Raw genomic sequence first — 20187 nt, forward strand, 5'->3', positions numbered from 1 at the left:
TAAAGATATTTACTTAGAAGAATTAGTCAACGTTGACATGTCCGAATACTAATTTATAAAGGCGACGAACAAGAAACAGTCTTCAAAATAATCTTAGTGAGTGAAGTGCTGGAGTGAACATGAATCTCGTGGGTTATTTGGTGACGCTGGCCAATCTGCAGGTAAATTTATAAAATATTTTGTTACTTGCGAGCTGAAAGTGTTGATTTAAAATAAAATAGATATGATTAATCCAGAAACGTCACAATTTTGAAAATTGCATACATTAATAATTAAAAAACTTTTTCTATTTCCAAAGGCAAAATGAAATTGTCACAAAAGAAATACGTAGTTAAAAAAAAAGGAATTAATAATGAATAAACATTGTCAATTATTAAATTGAAATCAATCTCTAAAACGAGAATCAGTATTTTTTATGATAAGATACCTATTAAAAAAAAAATTATAACACGCGTTTTGACACAATCAAAATACTATAAAATTTAATGTCGCCTTTTCAATATTTCAGGGTTTCGACCGTTCAGGTGGAGCCATACAGGATCTTTCTATAAAAGTCGGCGAAATACACTCCCTTCTATACGATTTAAGGAAATATCCGCAGTTTCCACTGAACAGTTTCAAAGACACCGGCTACTACAGAAATGGTAATACAGGAATTTATCTGTCCAAGAATATGAGAGATTACATGTACCACGGAATCGGGAAACCCTCTGATGAAGCTATTCTTCTAACCCTGATTTTCAATGATTCAAAAACGGGTGGATCTGCAACTGTGGTCAATGATCCAACTCTTTCCTATTTCCTCCATAAGGGTGAAGTGGACGATGATATACGGAACAAAATTGACCAATACGTGGATAACTTGAAGAATGGAAAACAAGGAAAAGGTGTTTCAAATTCAGCGGTATAATTTATTAAACGTTTCAGATTTACGGATTCAGATATGATGTGGTACAAATTTAAATATATTAGATTTAAGCAAAGCACTTATAGTTTAGTCAATAAAGATTCTGCATAAAATTACTTTTTTTACTTACCCATTTCTTTTTCATCATACATGCATACATTTAATCTTGTCTTATCCCTTAAATGGTAGACATTTCTTCATGCCATATTCGTAATCCCAATTAAAATTTCAGAGACCCGCTCAAGACAGCATGTGCTTAGCCAAGTGATAACAGTAGGCTTGTGTTAGAATATACATAAACAGTGGATGTATGTATATAATCAACAGAATTATAAATAATTTGTATTAATTGTTGCTTACAAGAACTGAAGACACGACGAATTATAACAACTCGGTAAATTAATAATACAACTGCATGTTTTAGAATGGTATTCATTAGAACATGTTTACATACAAGAACGGAGAATACAAATGATGGCTTATACAGAGCACGCAGAATTATTTTTGTATTTGAATATCGAGACTTTGTTCAAATAGTTGGAAGTTTACAGTCGGAAAAAAAATCTTGAAAATTTCTTATTTTATTTATGGTCTTTAACTATGTTTCCTTAACATGAAACGAAAATTAAAAACAACTTATTTCATCCTCCATTTTACTCAAACTGATTTATATTTTCAATTAAAGAGAGAAGGAAAACGCTAACATTTCTGAAGAAATATAATTAATTGTCTTGTTCTTCTTTTTAAAATCGGTTATAAAGATATAAGTCATCAATTATTAAATTAAAATAGACGCACGATAGCATGGGCAGAAGCTATATGATAGTTCATAAATATCTTATCCTCTATTATAAAATTTACATAGATAAGGAACTTGTTAGACCATTAAATTCACACAGTAGACACTTATTTTTATGGAAAACAGGTTTGTCAATAATATTCTTCTTAAAAAGAAACCTTTTCTTTAGCTTATGCCAGATTTGCCCTTAAAGAACACGTTCATTGTTTTTTTTTGTTGCGGTTTGTTACAAAAAAATAAATAAAAATCTTTTTATTTTTAAAATTTAAGTGGTTTATTTATTCGTATATAGACACTTCATCCCCTGAATTGACTACAAACTACACAACGTCACAGCGGATGGACTATCTAATCTAGAAACTGCATTGATAGTAAAAGTACAACCAATTGCCCGTTTATTCATATTTTTGTAATTAATACAAATTGTCAACAATTCGCTTAAATTTGTACGATTTATAACTATTTAATTTATAAATGCAATGGAAAAAGATTATTTATAAACCTACGAAAACCTTACTTTGTTTTCTTTGCCAATAAATAATGTATATTTTTCATTGCATTACTTATTCCTTTATAAAAAGCTGCTATTAAAACCATCGAAAATTGGAAACACCCATCTTTTAATAACAAAAATACCGTTATCCTTCAGCAGTTGAAGTGACACTATGCCCATTATTTATGAGGATTAACACAATTACTGTGCAAATTAAAAACAGCGAATAATGTGGGAACATCAAATTACGTTAAGTAAGAAGCTAGTTAACGCCAACACCGCATGCATCTTATTACAATACAAAATTAACATGATCCTTGCAATGCAACGCGACGCGCATAATGCTAGTTGCATTCACATCAGACGTAACACCCAGGGCGATTACAAAAAACAGGCGCGCGCCCTTTGTTTACTAATGACGCATGGCGTTGCCCATGCAATCTGTAAACCGCGGAGTCGTTTACCTTCCGCACGACGAGACGGCCGCCATGTGCGTAGATGCGTAAGCGCAGCGCGACGTGCCGCGGACAGATACCCCGAGCCCGCGGCGGCGCGCGGACCATGCTGCGCCTGCTGCCGGCGGCCCTCCTCCTCGCCGCAGCCGCGCACGCCTGGAGACCGCCCCCTCAGCCGCTGCACATCGCACCCCGCTTACACATGAGGCACAACAATCACACGCGACATTTACACCTCTTCGGCTGGCATGTGGAACTCAGAGAAAACCGAGCCATCACTTCCCCCCACTATAACGAGTGCCAGTTCTACAGGGGCCGCGTCCTCCACGAGGAAGACTCCTCCGCCACCGTCACTGAGTGCGACGGCCAGCTTTACGGACTGCTGCAAGTGGGCGATGAAGAGTTCGTTCTGCAGCCGACGAGGCCGAGCGGAAACCATGTGTTGCGACGCCGCGACGTACTCTTATCGGAGCAGCCCGCCGCTTACAATCTCACCGGAGATACGGTCACTGACCTTGAACTTGAGTTCGAGGAAAATCACGGCCTGATGCCGTTCATGAGCTTCGGAGATGACTCTGATCTTGATTACTTTCGTGATTTGCGACCGGTCACAAGATCGACGAGAGGTGTGTCATTGAACTTTCGTTTAGTTATACGCTATCAGTGATAGTATGATACCTACATGATGTGAATTCTCGTTGCAGGTGTGAAGGGACTGTGGTTGGAGATGGCAATAATGGCAGATCACACGATGCTGAAGTTCCACGGTAGGGAGCGAGTGGAACACTACATATTAGCTTTAATGAATATTGTAAGTATGAGCTCTGCGTCGTAAAGTGTTTGTGCTATTTTCGTCATGAAGTGTGTTGATCTCTAAGATTTATGTAACACTTTATAGGTCAGTGCCATCTTCAATGATCCTTCAATGGAATCGAACATGACGCTAGTTATAAACAAACTGTTTCTAAATGAGGAGAAAGACTCTACAGTGAAGTATGGAAATGTGAGAAAGTCCCTGGAAGCAGTCAATAAATGGAATTACAAACACCTGAGTAGACTTCCGAAAGGTATGTTCATAAATTTGTCCCTTATTTATCAACGTTTGCTCTTCTGATCAAGTTATTTATATGTGTCTGATATGAAGTTACTCCTTACTTTGTCCAAAGTTAGAGCCTTATATATAAAGTTCTGACAAATTGTTACTTTCTAATGTTGTCGTCAACAACTTTATTTAATTTCGTTAATATCATATCTATGAAGATAAGAAGTTTCTGACGTTAACTGTTCGTATACTCAAATAATATACCCATACAAATTTGATCTATGCAAAATATTAGGAACAACTTAAAATATTACACTATGTAGTGCAAACTGTATTCATTTTTGTCAGTCAAGCCCTGAGAATTCGGAATGATAAAATACTTTAATTATTCCAATTTCTAAGGCACATCTGAACAGATTACATACAGCTTTCATAAAAAGACAGTGATGATGAATGAGCGGCGTTAAGACGAATTAAAACCAAACTACTAAACAGATTTTTTTTTATATATTTTTCTTCAGTTTTTATAAATACAAAAGCAATAGAAGATATGACCAAACTCAAAAAATAGGTCCCCATTTTTGTTCCTGACAAATTGTTTTTCATACATACAAAATTCTGCAAACGTGAATATTATTCGTAGCCACTAAACACATCACTGATATTTGAGTAACACGTATTAAATGTAAATTTAAACACCTAATTAGGTTTAGCTTATGAAAAGCAAATGCTATTTGATATTGCTTTGTTATCGCAAACTCGCAAATAGTGATCATAGTCGCAAATTACTCACTATCATGTGATAATTGGTGACATACCTATTGATGCGGTAGTGATTGAAGTTTTTATACTCTCGTCTATTATATTTCTAGTTTATGTTTAAAATGTTATATACAAAAGTATTTACAACTGCATAAAAATAGTATAATGTGATCCAAAAGCTTACAAAATCTTATATTTGATTGCTTTCCACGTTTATTTGTTTGTAATATCTTTATTGCATAGAAATTTACACAGTAACAAGAAAAAAGTACAAAGTTATAAAATAAACAAATCACTAGCAATGGCGGACTTATCCCATAAAGGGATCTCTCGGGAAACCGTTTATCGTACCTTAGACAAAAAGACTGTTTGTTATATAATCAGACCCTCGGCGGGTCAAGTACATAATTGATTTGCCACTAAACTCCCAAACAGTTATGCACTATCGTTTCCTGCCGTATCAAACGTAATTATTTTATGTCCGTGAATTAAACCGATATCCAAACCCTTGATGTTATGAAAGAATTTTTGTGCAATCCTCAGAAGCAACCCTGAATTAAAACTTTACGATACATATGTGTTTTTTATCTCTCTCATCATTGCGGATTCCCAGTTGCACCCTCCATCATTGTGCTTCGACGCCTAGGGTCTGCTTTGAGTGTTCTAAATGTCCATATATTTCAGATGCGACAGGTTGGGATGTCGCCATATGGTTGACCAGGGTGCCGCTCGGTGGACCCTCTGGGTTTGCGCCTGTAGGAGGCGTCTGCTCCAGCATGAGATCAGCTTCTATCAACAGAGATGAAGGGTTGACCAGCGCTTTCGTTATTGCCCATGAGCTGGCTCATCTGTAAGTAGTAATAGAAAACATGCTTTGACATTTTCTTCCAGAATTGACGTGCCTTGTTGGTGAAAATTTTATTATATCCTTTGACTAATCATGTACTCAACATGTGTTCCTTGAGCTACCTGAATGGTGGTTATTCGTCGGCGGTAGCAGGGACCTTCTATTTATCAACCTGGGTGCATGTTAAACAAGGACGGTCTGTCTCGTGAAGTTTCAATCGTCTCCGAAGAAATCATAGAGTTGTTAGAAATGATAGAATAGTCCGAACGAAAGAAAGTTTTATAAATATTTTCTGCAAAAGATGCCCAAATAAATCAATGGAAAAAACATTACTGTCTGTCGAACAAAGAATAATTTTATTTTAATTCAACTCTTTGTCGGCGAACAGTAAAACCCTAAGAACATGAAACCGCAATTTTCATAAAATTGAAAGGAGGCACCGACTCGCCGTAAAATTATGTTCTGAGATGTGATGTGACACGTAGTCGTTCGTGGCATAAAATATTATCACATAAATATACCTACATGTTTGACAATATACGAGTATGTAGACATGTCAATAGAATTTAAATTCGATTCGACTATTGATCGACTATTGGCTCTACTATAAGGATTAAAGATTCACTCCCGTGAGAATATCCAGCCAGAAAAACATAGCCTTTGCTCCTGTAGACTCCTCATAGGCTCAGAAGTTTTTGTTCATCGTTTGTTCAATTTGGATCTCATAGATCGTTTTTTTAAATAATGATACAATTATTATTCCATATTTGATTCCTCTAAAATAGTTTAAAAACCGGTTGAGTAAACTATATTTATTATGTACCTGTTTTAGTGCCTCCTTTCGTAAATTTATGCAAACCTTACTCTCTCGGCGTCCGGAATGTTTTATACGTGACGTAGTTTCTAGGGGAAAATAGTCTATTTAAGTCATAAAGGTATATTATACTATATTTTTATCAAATTTGATTTACATAAGTGTTGTAGATTTTGAAAAAAAAATCTCCTCTCTTTTCAATATCAGCATGAAAATAATGGCAAATATTTTCGCTCTGAATCAGACTCTCAGCGGGTTCAAAGTGGAGTGAACCCAACAAAGACTCCTTTGCGCCTGTAATTAGCGCCCGATTTGTAAGAGATACTGACCAAATGGACGAAATTAACATTAATGATCTTTTTATTTGCCGACTGTATCTTACAGCTCTTGGCGAACAAATGTTCGGAGAAAATATACAAGGCAATAAAGTAAATATAGACGTTGTTCAGAGTTTAAATCTCTCTTCATGTTGCCTCTCAGTATTTTTTAAGGAAGGAGGTTGCCTCTATGAATGCTTTTCACATTTCACTGTTCTGCTTGTCAGGTTCTTTGTCACTAGTCGTAAATGAAGTGTCTACAACCAAGCGGCAGTTGTATTTTTTGCTTACACTTAGTCCGATCTTCGCTATACTCAGTTGTAAGTCTATTGGCTTACTCATCATCTTTCGTGACGTCAAGTCGAATTACGTTGTCCAGCTCTTCAAATTACCATAACTGAAAATCCAAACTTTAAAGTTACCTTTGACTGTACCCCTTCTAATTTATATACTCGTAAAATGAGTTTTTCTTGCTGTTTGGGTGTTCAAAAGTAATATAAATATAATCCTTTAATTCGGCATTTTAGAAAATCTCAGAACATTCTTATAAAGAAAGAAATTTTACCTTTTCACTTTTAATCATACGTCTCAATCTAAGATAAATATTGTAGTATACGTGTTTGTTATAACAATTGCATGTTTATCTAGGTATTAAAGTCATTGTCTTGGTACATTGTAATGCATAAACAATTACTCTTAACTTCATTCTGGTTTTCTAGACTTTCTCATTATCCTTTATACTCCATAAGATAAATGAATTTCTTGTTTGGCTTATTAATCTGTTACTATCTTTGAATTTTGATTCCATCTGTTGGCCATGCAGCTACACGCCGTTTTAGAATCTTGTGACCCTCAATATGACGATTATATGGGAAATTAAATAAAATTGAAGGGAGGGAGAAAAGAAGGCAAGAGAAGCGCACTGCTCCCGCGATTCAGCTCGTATAAACCTATCAATCTATCAATCCCGCACGGGATAAAATATTTTTCGTGGAAAGAAGAAAACTACAGGACTATTGCATACAAAAGCTAGTATTATCGTTGCATGACTCACGCAGTGCTAAAGGTTTAAAACGATAAATCTTTGTCTTATCAATTTGCACATGTGTTTATGCGAAGGCAAATCCTTTGTGTGTTTTTGTATTAAGTATAATAAATGATAATATAATTTGCGTAAAATTGTAATCTGACAGAAGCTATTACATTTTTTACCCTGGTGTTGTAACAGGATATAAAAAGTTTAAAAAATTGGTCTTATATACATAGATGCTAGTAAAATTATTTGTAATGTCAGAAAATTTACAAATGAAACGTTCATCTTGAAAATCATTTCTATTTGCGATACGTTTTGCTTAAAAGGTAAAAAAAGATTATATTTTTTTGTTATTTCCTTCGTTTAGTCACCTACAAAACATACGTACCTAATGCAGGTTATAAACAAAAGTTTTATTTATACTTAGTTCATTAACATTTTCTTTAGTTTGATTATATCTATTTAAATTCAAAAAGTTGTGCAAACATTTTCTGAAATAAAACCACTTGTGTAATTAAGTTTTAGAGGCAAAAGATTTGTTTTTAACGAAATTCTCACAAATTGCTTAGATAATCTATACTAATATTATAAAGCTGAAGAGTTCGTTTGTTTGAACGCGCTAATCTCAGGAACTACTGGTTCGAATTGAAAAATTCTTTTTGTATTGAATATACCATTTATCGAGGAAGGCTTTAGGCTATATAACATCACGCTGCAACTATTAATCATCCTTGAGCGCTTCAATTATGCCCAAAATAATAGTTATTTTGGGCATTATTGAAGCCCTCTACCCGGACGAAGTCGCGGGCACAGCTAGTTAATTGAATAAATCCAACACCAGAATAAAGAGGTTGTAAACGTACCTACCTACCTTTATCTTAGATTATAATGATTTAAAAACAAACAATCTGTTCATTCGTCTTTAGAAAATCTTAATAATTTTCAATAATGATTCCAAAACATCTCGGATTTGTTATAATTAGAACTTAAACCGCGCAAGTCGCTGCTATAAAAATAAATCTGAAATAAATTTTGATATATCGTGATGTCACGCATCCATTTATTTTTATTGCATAAGACAAATGTCCATGGCTGAATAGAGTGATGTATCTTGTGTGAGATTAGTGCAATGTTTGTTCGGTGGAAATTAAGACCCTTAATATCGGGTCGCAGATTTATTGAAGTTTTACAGAAAATGATGAAATTTTACAATCTTTCAACCACTTTTTAGTGTTTAATACCTTCAGTTGCTTGATTTCGTACTATCTCTATTCTACTGGCTGTGTGTGAGGTCTTATGTACGATACATAAAACCTCACACACAGCGAAATTAAATTTGCTGAAAAGGGAATACTTACGTACATACCTCCTACATATACATTAGATTGTGCCTCTTTGCGCACAGTAGCCAGAGACAAAATTTTTCCACTTATTATTATTCGTTTGTGTTGACGTTGTTTAAAAAAAATGAAATATTTTGTTCCGACACATATCTATACTAATATTATAAAGCTGAAGAGTTTGTTTTGTTTGTTTGTTTGTTTGTTTGTTTGTTTAAACGCGCTAATCTCAGAAACTACTGAACCGATTTGAATAATTCTTTCACTGTTAGATAGTCTATTTATCAAGGAAGGCTATAGGCTACATTTTATCCCGGATTTCCTACGGGAAACGTCAACAATGCAGGTGAAAGTTGAATGAGTCGGCCATCTGCGAGCTTTCCACGCGAACGCTGCGCAAACCAACAAAGATATAGTAAAACAATGTACTAAAGATGTGAAGTACTCATTTTTTGCCACAAAAAAGTCCGCGAGAGCATATATCTATCTCTTAAGGTTTACTTACAATAACCACTTTTATGTTCATTTTTTAAGATTAATTTTTTATTATAAATATAAGTTATTTTAAAACCAATTTTCTTTAATCCTTATCCAAATAAATATGTTTATTACTTTCGGCTTTTCATGTAGACTAAAATTGCCATTTACAGTATATAAATCAGACGAATAGGTTTTGAGATATAGTCGTTATAAGCAATTTGCAGCGAAACATTTAATACGGCGAACCAGCGTTCTTTCTAATACGCGTGACCGCCTGTCAAAAATCGGACCAGTAGTTTTGGAGATATATGCTAACATTGGTTTGCACAAACAAACACACAAACGCACAACCTCTCACCCTAAACTCATATAAACTAAACTCTTATACGGTCTCCGTTCGGTCGCGGGTAATGATGTGAGCCAAGTCGCCGCCAAGTCGCATAACAATTAGCAGCTATAATTGATAAAGCCGAGGAGGATGTTTGCAAAAATAAATATGATGCCCAAAATAACTATTCCACGCGGACGAAGTCGCGGGCACAGCTAGTATTTAAATATACCGTGTGGTTCCCGACACTTAAGAATAAGACTACTCCATATCTTTTCCATGGAAGTCGTAAAAAGCAACTAAGGGAAAGGCTTATAAACTTGGGATTATTCTTGTAGGCAATAGGCTTGCAACCTGTCGCTATAAGAATCTCAATTTCACAGATCTTAAGTTAAACAGCAAAACGTGACCTTTCAGTCTTTTTAAGACTGTGATTGGTAGACTCAGTCTGCTCTGCAAGGATGTATTTATATTTATGTTACATACATATATTTGATTATGCTGGTGTTATGTACGCGCAATTGCAGTATTTATGGCTAGCCGTCAGTACATCTCCGATGATATGTTGTACATCAGAAATGTACGAAAATAGTGCTTCGATATTTTAAGAGGCATTCCTTTCAAATCTATAACATATTTTCGTATCAAGAGTTGTATTTGAAAATAGAGAGTTGCGAGAGAATAATCAAAAACTAAAAAAAAAATCTAAAAATAAGACACTCGTTCCCTCTAACTACAAAATTTAAGTCAACCACAGATAGAGAATTCTTGCATATTATATAACCTTGTTTTACTAACAGGTAAAACCATGATAAGCAAGAGAGGTTTGAACCAAGTCAAAAATTACGTTAAAAGTTCTCGGTTAGAGATAGTTATTAGATAGAGATTGTAGGTATAATTTGTTCACTTTAGGGCAGATTGATTTGACAAGAGAAAGGTTCACAAAACAAAAGTTAAACATTTCTTATATGTTACTTGAAAAAAAGAAACATTATTAATGCTTTAATGAAAAATGTAGCAAAGATTCAAATCAAGTCATATTAGCGTAGCTCCTCAGAAACTCTGATGTCTCAGAGGTATTCGAACAGATGATGACGGCGGCGTCGCGGCGCCGATGTCAACGTAATAGAACTGTCAACGCGCAACACTTGAACAAATCTCATCTAACGCTGCGTTCACACTTCACATGCGAATGTGACAAACAGACACGCATTTTATCCTGTTTTCATTTATAATATTTGATTTTTATTCGATACTCCTATCATAAAAATCAGAATCATGTATAGATTTCTATGACTCCTTAAAAAATCAGATGGTAGACGCACGCGACTTAGTTTTTTAACATAGGTACTACGTACGTCTTATTTCTCACTTCGCAGTATTACAGTAAAAATATATATTTTAATTTTTTCATACAACACTTTTAATTACGTCGTTGAAAATTAAGATTCGCAGAAAACCTTGAGTTACATTTTAATTAAAATACGTGCACTCAACATAAAGCTTGCCTTTGATGAACTAATTACGGTAGTCGGTTGTGTAAAAAAAAATCAGCAATTTAATATTTTTATTATTTATTTATTTAATATTTATGATTATGAAGTTTTACGGTTACAGACGCAACGAATATATTCGTGTAGATAAATGGACCGAAGTAAACATAACTTACGGGGTAAAAACGATTCCCTTAAAAATTTGAAAGATAACACAGAAATTGAATGTATTATATCTACTAAATTATCGGAATTTGATTTGACTAACAGCAGCAGCAGCAGTACGCAAATAAGGTAATGGTTTAATCCTTACACAAAATCCAAACTTTATGACTTGAACTGAACATACTACATTTGCTTTCGCTCAAAACAGTATTTCAATTTAGGTATCCTAAAATAAACATTTAACTGTTTCCAAACGGCGCGGGCGCGCCTCGTGTGTGACCTTTGACGTGCGTTGCCCCACAACACAAATGCGTGTACTTTCCGGTCATCTGTCACCGTTTTAAACAAGGGTACCAAGGGCGGGTTGGAGTTCCTCTTTAGGCCGATTATTTTTAACTCTCCTCAAGGTCGTGCCTTTGAAACAAACTCAAATGTGACCATGTGTAAATTGCATATTTTTGTCAATGATATTTTTTTTAATAGATCAGCTGTACGTTGAACATGGTTGGTTGGCAGCCAAATGAGGACTTTTTTGAGGTAGAAAAATAACTAAACACTGCTCTTAGAAAAACAGTATAACCATTTATTTTAGTTTAATAATCATTTAGTGAAGTCTGATACGAAAATATATGTACGGATGCTGGATATACGCAAACGGCTAAGCAATAGTTGTTTAGAATGAAGAGAATTTTTGTTTGAAATAGAATTGGAAATATTTATAAATAATCAATACAGATATAAAATCTTTGCATTCAGAAAGTCGCTAGCTTAACTATTTCAGTAGTAGCATTCAAACTGGAAAGATTTATATTTGCCTCTGACTGTACTTGTACAAATACAATTTCATAAAATGTGACACAAAACTTGTTTTTAAGAATAAAGGTGCTAATTATTACAATATGAACTAAGTACAGTACACCCCAAAGATAGTTATTCCTACGTATCGTGTTGCATTCGGTTAGTTATCATCACCTTCTTAAATGGCTTTGAAACTGATATTCCAATAGAAGACATACTATGTCATACTTTATTATTCATTTGTTTATGTTTTATATGTTTTCCTTTTGATATGTTATAGTGTTTTACTTACTTACCATGGATTATACATGTTAACCGTTTATATCTTCAGTCAATTTATAAATTACTTATATCACTATAATGAACTCTTAGAAAGAACACAGGTTTAAACGTTGAAATAATTTTAATTTTTATTACTATAAATAGAAACGGGAGAAATCACGCAGAGACTTCTAATAAACATTTTTTTTCTAATGTATGTATCTATGTACATAAAGCAAAATTATACAGGAATCATGCCAAGTGGTTTGTAATCTTTGCCTACCTCTCCTTTATTTTCGTTTTTGTTTTTTTTTTGTTTAGACTAAATAAATTAAGAAACGTAATAATGCACTACATCCCTATTTAAATCTATAGTCTAAAGCATATCCTTTACAGCTATGGAATATCAACCTAAAGCCACCATTTATCGCCACCTTTTACGTCCTAAGGTCGCCCATATGCGGTCATGTTTACTGCTCTCCCAGATAGCACGGACAGTCACACAGACTGATTTACGATATATATGGAAGGTTATCTGACCCACCTAATTGTTTGTAGTAACATTATAAAGATAGCGCTTGAATCTGGTTGCACTTTGCATAAATTTGAAATATGTTAGGATTTTTTTAATAATTTCGTAGCGAATTGTGTATTTCTTAGAGAGCGTATGGGATAGAAGATAGCGCATTTTAATGAGTTATTCTACTATAAACACACAGACATTATGGCCACAGATATACATAGAATTATTCTGTGATCACGTTTTTTCCGTAGGAGTTAGCAAAGACTACATCTATTCACGATCCCTTCAAAAATTTTTTTGCTTCGTCCACATTCATCAATATTTACAATGTATTATAATTACAATAAAATGAAGATCTTCTTACAAGTCAATACCTATAGAAGTGAATGACTATTCTTATGTAGGTACTTAGATTTCATTTAACGTTGAAGGAAATTACGTCCATTTTAATCCGGAAATGATGTATTTGCGTCCATAAAACGATTAAACCTTTTTTTTCCTTTTTCAACTAGTGCTGTTTGATAGGAGAAATATTGCAAAAGACCCATCGATTTTTCATCACATTTCATATACGTGTAGTGTTATTTGGTATAACTTGAAAAATATTCATGAAATAAATTAAATACTTACAAAAATGAATAATTTACGTTCAAATATCTATTACTATTACTATCTATACTATTCTATAAGATAACTGTTATCAAAATAAATAACATATATCAGCTCGGAAAGCTGTGTTTAAACTGAATCGTTGTAGTAAATATTGGTTAATTTCCTTGTATGTTCATTGTTTATCAAGACCTCCCTACGGGCGAATTAATTAATGCTAGCAAACGAAGTTAATTGCGTGTGAGAAGAAAACGTACATGCCATAGAATTCGGAATAATAAAATACTGTAGAAGTGGATATTAATTGTCACCATCAGTCACTATGACGTGTTCATATACTCAGATCAAGCCAGCTGAACGATGGCTTTTTGTCTTCTCAAAACTTGTTGGATTTGTCAACGCCGTGAGAGATAAAGATGTCACATACGATGTGCATGTGTTTTCAGATTGCATCTGAATTCTGTATTATTTAAAGCTTAACAACTGTACAAAAACTGCAAACTTTGCAGAACAACACAACATTTCGAATACAATATGGCATTTCTATTATTTGATACTATTCAGATGTGTAATGGTTCACGCAGTGCTGCTTAATTTGTCGTTGTCAGCAATGTGATGGAATGTGACCTTTATAAATTGAGGATTTCGGATGTTTATTACCAGTAATAGGAATCATTAAGAAGCCTGCACATTACAATTTAATGTTTAACCATAATCCAAGATTGGTTGCCATTGTATGGTTGAAAAAATAGGATAGGAGTCGCTTCGTATAAAAACTTGGCTTAGCAGGACCATGATCGCCATACCAGATACATAAGCCATCAGGACCGCGTCTGAAGGCCAATGTCCATTTATCTTGAGGTTTCCTCAATTCTCTGAATAGTAGTTTTTATCAACCATATTCTGGATTGCGTAACTCAGGGAACTCACCTGACTTATGCAACCTTTGCTGAGAAACCTAATCCATTTATCCTCTCAACGGCCCAACTGATTGGATCATGGTTAAGAGCTGCACTAAATCCTCTTCATACTCTTGGCATTAATTTTGGTAAAATATGTCTAAAAAGAAGCTCGGAATGTTACTATGACCATGATCCTGGATTGGGTCAGGTTTTTACACGAAGCAGCTCCCGTCTCTCCTTTGCAGGGGAACCTCACCTATATTGGATCATGGTAAAAACTGCACTAAATAAACATTCCTATTCCTTAATCGTCTTTTACGCATCCTTGGAAAAAGGAGTGGGAGAGAGTGGTCCTATTCTAAAGTGCCGAAAACCATGCGGCATGCTTCATGAGGCCGAGAGTGAATGCCTACTCGTATGTTTATGTTCGGTTACGTTAATGCTCCGTAAGTAAACATCATTTTCTGTGATGCTCCATTAATTCGCCTGCTCAGTCTACAGTGATATCACACGTGTATTTTAACCGACTTCAAAAAGGAAGAAATTCATATTTCTAATTCAACGGTTTTTGTAATATGTTTGTAACGCATTACCAAAATCGGTTTAAAATCGTTTAGTAATGAAACCATTAGGTACAAACCGAATTTGGTTATTCCTTTTCAATTCAATATGATAATCGTAATTTGGTGAAGTTTCCGTTTTAACCCAACTTTTAACTTTAAATAATGTTTCTATAAAATTTGTACTTATAAAAAACTTTCGATGTTTAAGAATATATACTAAATTATTTTAGTATCATACCTATCTAACTTTATTAAAATAATTACGTGTAAAATGATTTTATGACAACCAGTTAAGGTCGATGTAACCACTATGCACCTAACTCCGAATGTTTCGCTGTCAATATCAATAAGCAGAGCAAGTGAAGCCATTTAGTTTATTTAGTCGTAGGGTGAATGTACACAAGCGTGCAGTGATACTGAATTTAATGGCCATTTCATTGAAAATAACTATCTGTTGTAATATGATGGCATTGTCCCAACTAATGCGAAAGTAAGTTTGTTTGTTTGTTTCTAACCTCTTAACGGGTTATTTGCTGAATTAACCTTCTTGAAATATTAGGAAAAGAAGGACAAAGACAAACTTAAGTTCCTGTGGGATATGGTAAAAATCTGTATTAATTTGTAAGTGGCGTTAAATACGTATATTTTTGTGGATGGCGCTAAATTTAGCCGGGTGAAGCTGCGGGTAAAAGCTAGTCATTTATAATTTCTAGTGTGTGTATTCTTATAATTTAACGGGTCAGATTTGGATGCACTATCGTACAAAAATAGATTTAATTTTCAAATCATTAGAGGTTTAGATGAACTTTTGCGCAGACTAGTTGGACCTCCATAGACTAATCTTAGCTTCTACGCAAATATTGCGTTAAAGCAAATGCTAAAATAATTAAAAAAAATGAAAAATTATATGATAATGAAACAAGAGCAATATTTTTTGTTATTTTAATTATATAATAAAATTAAAAATAAATTAATAACAGTCAACGTACCACAACAATGCATTTTCCATACAAAATAATCTTTGAACTTTACATACTTTTATCAAATCTGCTTTGATTTCCCCACTAACTAGTTTCTAATTAAGACGAAATCAAACGGCTTCCGTCCGTCTTCATTTCGTGTAATTAACAACTACGTACTGATTCTGCTTTTGACGGGATTTATACTTTCTTTCCGGGAAAGGCAAATATCATTTATTTATTTAATTTTGTTTTCACAAAAAGCCTATCACCACCAACGAAGTGCATGATGTGACAGTTAATTTTTAACAGCATGTAAGATATCTTAAATTCAGTTCAAATTGATCTGGAATTAAGTATAAATAGTAACCTAACAAGGAAACCTCGGCCGATAGTTCATCGCATATCAATCACATGCGCAGACAGGCCTAATTTCATTGATTAATCACAGTTGGTATCCAATTACATACATCACAAGCCCGTTAACCGGATTTGTGAGACAGAATAGATTTCAGATCTATTGGTAATATTTTAATGATAAATTTAGGAAGTAACGTAGTACAACGAAGTAAAACATAACATTATTGGTTCAAGTTTTGTTTTTCTTTTCAGTCTTTATTTATTAAAATTTCAACATAACTACCTTAGGCAACTTTAAGTATTCATTTTACTAGAAATAGGTCCGAGCATGAATTGAACAGTCTGAGAATCTATATTTTCAGGAATTGTCAGTCATTTTGTAATCTTTATGTAGGATCGAAAACTCATTGCTATCCTCTGGTGTTAGTTCTGTCATTTACTCACAAGTGCCAGAATATTTCAGCTTCTTGAACCTGTAGAAGACACTTTTTTCTGCAAAGTTATTGGTCTAGAATTATACCAACAAACTAAGAATCTTTGTCAAGTCCTAAAAAATATTCGTACTCTCATATTCCAAATTCTCTTACGCATGATTTATTTATTAACGCCAATAATACAACGGTTGTAGTACACCTCTTAAAGTATTTGTCAAAATATTTATGATCTAAAACCCTAGCTGTTATCATATTTTCCTTCCATTAATCTCGGTCGGTCAAAGGACAGTTTACCGATCTAGTAATTGATTTATGACGAAGTATACCTATATTTGTCAAGGCTTACAAAAGCCCATGATCTCACATATTTGTACGTCTGTAACGCATGAATCCATGTGCTCCATCCTTTATTTACAATACTGGCAGAGTGTGCCAGCCTCGTGAGTCGGTCAAAGGACACTAATTGCTATCTTGTCGGCTCCGATGAAAGACTACGAAGTGGCCGCTTTGTGCCAAAATGACTCTGGATGCTCGCTATATAATTTACGATGGTAACTGTCGGGCCCTAAATCGACACTTCAGAATTTCGTCACGTTAACCTTTGAACTGCGATGATAAAAGGAGTGTCTATTTAAAACTCACATGTGTACTAAAATTGATATGTGATCTGATGATGCGGTCATCTATTTTTGTTTAGTGGTTGGTGCTGTTGCAATGTATATTATTTTTTATACATTATCACCAGTTACGCCATTGATTTAAACTTAGTTCTAAAGATAAGATTAAAAAATAATTCAGTTTATAAAAAAAAATCTTATATAAAAAAACGCAAGTATTCAATTTAACCTTTCCCTAATAAAGGGAAAATGAAACAGGAGCGCCTATTAGCCGTCGTCTTTGTCCCTTAAATCATGAAGCCAAAAGATGAACAAGGCAATTAGTATTTCCTGAAATACATTTTCCTTTATTACTACTTAAGTAGAGGGTTTTACTGCTTCGTAACATAATTGTATTATTCGAGGTAGGTTTAGCATACTGAACACAAAAAATGACAAAATACACTTGTTTAGCCTGCAGCTCAGTCCAGTTTAAAAAATATCATATTTTCACATTTTCGTGGAAAAAGTTAAAATTCGTTTCTTAGTGGTCCATTCCTAAGGAACATACCTACTTAAATTTCAAATTTATTTTCTTTAAAACCCAGGAAATGAACTTCATCATCATTTACTTATTCAGTAACGAATTTTATATATTTATGTGTTTATCGATTATGCATGTCTAGAATTCATGTAGTATCTCCCGAGTTTCAGGATTAAAATATTATTTCTATATTATTTAAATAAGTTAGGTTTTTATTCTCTCGTCTGACCTCCGCAACCTTTACAGGGAAACCTAACCTTGGTTTATGGTAAAAGCTGCACTATGCGAATGTGTTTACTCACTTAGTCGCCTTTCACGACATCCATGGCAAAGTAGTAAAGTGGTCCTTATTATTATTGTGTACTGTACAATATAAAATACAAGCGCAAGGACTCATTTCTTGTCTAGTTTCGTCAGATTACGGGCGTTGCCGGACATTGCTATATAATAAACGAAGTGTAACAGACCGAAAAGCATTGTTTATTAACTGCTTCCGTGCACGAGTCTAAGCCGAAATGTTTAGGTGATTCTCGAGTGGACCGCCTGTCTGGTAGCATTCAAGGAACTTATCAAATACCTTCTTATATTTTATTTATTTTACATATATACAACGCCAAGAGCCAACAATCTTATAGGGACTTGTTGGCCACGTTCAGCTGTTTGGCTTGAGATTCAAGTAGTGACAGGTTGCTAGCCCATCACCTCAAAGAAGAATTCTAAGTTTATAAGCCTATCCCTTAGTTGATTTTACGACATTGATGGGAAAGAGATAGAGAGGTCTTATTCTTTTTCTTTATTTATTATTAATTATACTTTTATCCAGATATTCGATCCGTTTGTTTTGCTCATTGAAATTTTACTCGTAATTACCTACTAATTAGTTATGTGCCAATTTATACATACATTGTATTTAGTCCACCTCTTGATATAGGCCTCTGCCAAAGAATACCTTGAATGGTTGTGGCCTTCATACAACATCTTCGTATATCATATTCTTATTGGCATATAGGTTGTATAAAAATTTGCCATCCTGGCGGCCTTTATCACCATACCATACGCCTCTCTTATCATCGATTCTTCTTATGTTTTTATTTCAGTATATTTAATTCATATTTTCATATTCTTTATCCAGCTTGGGCCTGACCCACGATGGCGACAATCAATGCGAGAAGGATTCCCGACGAGGCACTGTCATGGCGCCCACCGTGTTGGCGACGCTCCAGAACTTCGCCTGGTCCAAGTGTTCCAGGGAACAGTTCCATGAAAAGTCAAGGTAAAAAACTATTTTTTACTTAACACATATTTTAAGATGACTGGAAGTGATCCCATTATGGATAAGCCAGTCTTTGTACTGTGTTTCATATTTTCAAGTTGCTCTTTTCTATGAACAATAAAGCAAAGTAAAATCTTGGCTCTGTGTATCCCGCAAGGGATATAGACCTGACTATATGTGTGTGTGTACACTAATGTACGAGACGTTCTTATATTTTTTTAATAACTTACATAAATAAAATCTTAATTCGCAGTACATAACGTAGTCTTGCTGGTAATATCTACGCAATGCAGTTCCACTTGCTTGAAGCGAAATTGCGAACAATAGTAGCCTATAGAAGTCCTTAATACGTTACAGGAAATGGTGGTGCCTGCATGAACGGAGTCGAGACGAGGGGGTCGAGCTGGGGGGAGCCAAGGAGATCTCAAATTACGTGTTCACTATGGATGAACAATGTCGAACAGAGTTCGGTGAAGGGTGAGTGCTCAGTTTTTAATTTTTCTTTAGTGTTAATGTCTGCTATGTACATTTAAAATTTAGAAAAAGATTAATGTTACCTTCAAAGCCAAGAAAACGTTGATCAGTAAGGGCAACTACGATACGACAATATGATATTTGTAATGGTCTTTCTGTTCTCTGAGCAGGATGAGGAGTACTCTGAGGAGCACTTGCTAAGTTTTACATACCTAATGTTTATAAAGCTAATAATTGTTTTGAATCGATAGAGGATGGCATTGAAATTGAATAAAAAGAAATGCAAAGTTATGTTAGCGTATGAAAAAATATTTCTTGATTTGGGTCTTGGATGTATTAATTGGAACGGTACTACAAAGTAAAATAATAGTTTAAAAAAAACTAAAAAACTACGCTTTTATTGCTAATCAAACTAAAAAATAGAAAATAAAAATTAATGACAAAGGAATTCAGTAGTAGCAAGTCGAACAATCAGTTATAGTCAGTTGTAGTAGTAATTACCTCGGATTAAAATTATAACAAAATTAAATTTATAAACAAAACAATTTAAATCAGAGTAAAAAGCGTGGGGTGCCTGATGTAGTAAATATTAAAATCATTCTATTAGCATATATTT

At 34.2% G+C, this 20187-nt stretch overlaps 2 protein-coding genes across 2 annotated transcripts in view; both read left to right on the plus strand.

The window, feature by feature from the left end:
• Positions 1-5: 5 nt before the first annotated feature.
• On the plus strand, positions 6-992 carry LOC106142844 (uncharacterized). Its single transcript, XM_013344755.2, has 2 exons — positions 6-161; positions 509-992. The coding sequence occupies exons 1-2, from the start codon at positions 120-122 to the stop codon at positions 908-910; spliced, it is 444 nt and encodes a 147-aa protein (XP_013200209.2). The 5' UTR covers positions 6-119; the 3' UTR covers positions 911-992.
• A 1685-nt stretch (positions 993-2677) lies between these two features.
• The window catches only part of LOC106142805 (A disintegrin and metalloproteinase with thrombospondin motifs 1-like), a 39193-nt gene continuing 21683 nt past the window's right edge, over positions 2678-20187 (plus strand). Inside the window, exons 1-6 of the mRNA XM_060945883.1 lie at positions 2678-3280; positions 3359-3465; positions 3553-3721; positions 5143-5308; positions 18957-19097; positions 19455-19574. Of these exons, the coding sequence (XP_060801866.1) occupies positions 2698-3280; positions 3359-3465; positions 3553-3721; positions 5143-5308; positions 18957-19097; positions 19455-19574 (1286 nt within the window). The 5' untranslated portion in view covers positions 2678-2697. The remainder of the gene's footprint in view (positions 3281-3358; positions 3466-3552; positions 3722-5142; positions 5309-18956; positions 19098-19454; positions 19575-20187) is intronic.

Source organism: Amyelois transitella, chromosome 9 (assembly GCF_032362555.1).
Source record: "Amyelois transitella isolate CPQ chromosome 9, ilAmyTran1.1, whole genome shotgun sequence".
Taxonomy (NCBI): Eukaryota; Metazoa; Arthropoda; class Insecta; order Lepidoptera; family Pyralidae; genus Amyelois; species Amyelois transitella.

Bases quoted from the DNA above. Each gene is read 5' to 3' on its own strand.
- LOC106142844 (XM_013344755.2), top strand. From the start codon at position 120: ATGAATCTCGTGGGTTATTTGGTGACGCTGGCCAATCTGCAG. The intron at 162-508 runs GTAAATTTATAA...TCAATATTTCAG, and splicing joins TGACGCTGGCCAATCTGCAG to GGTTTCGACCGTTCAGGTGG.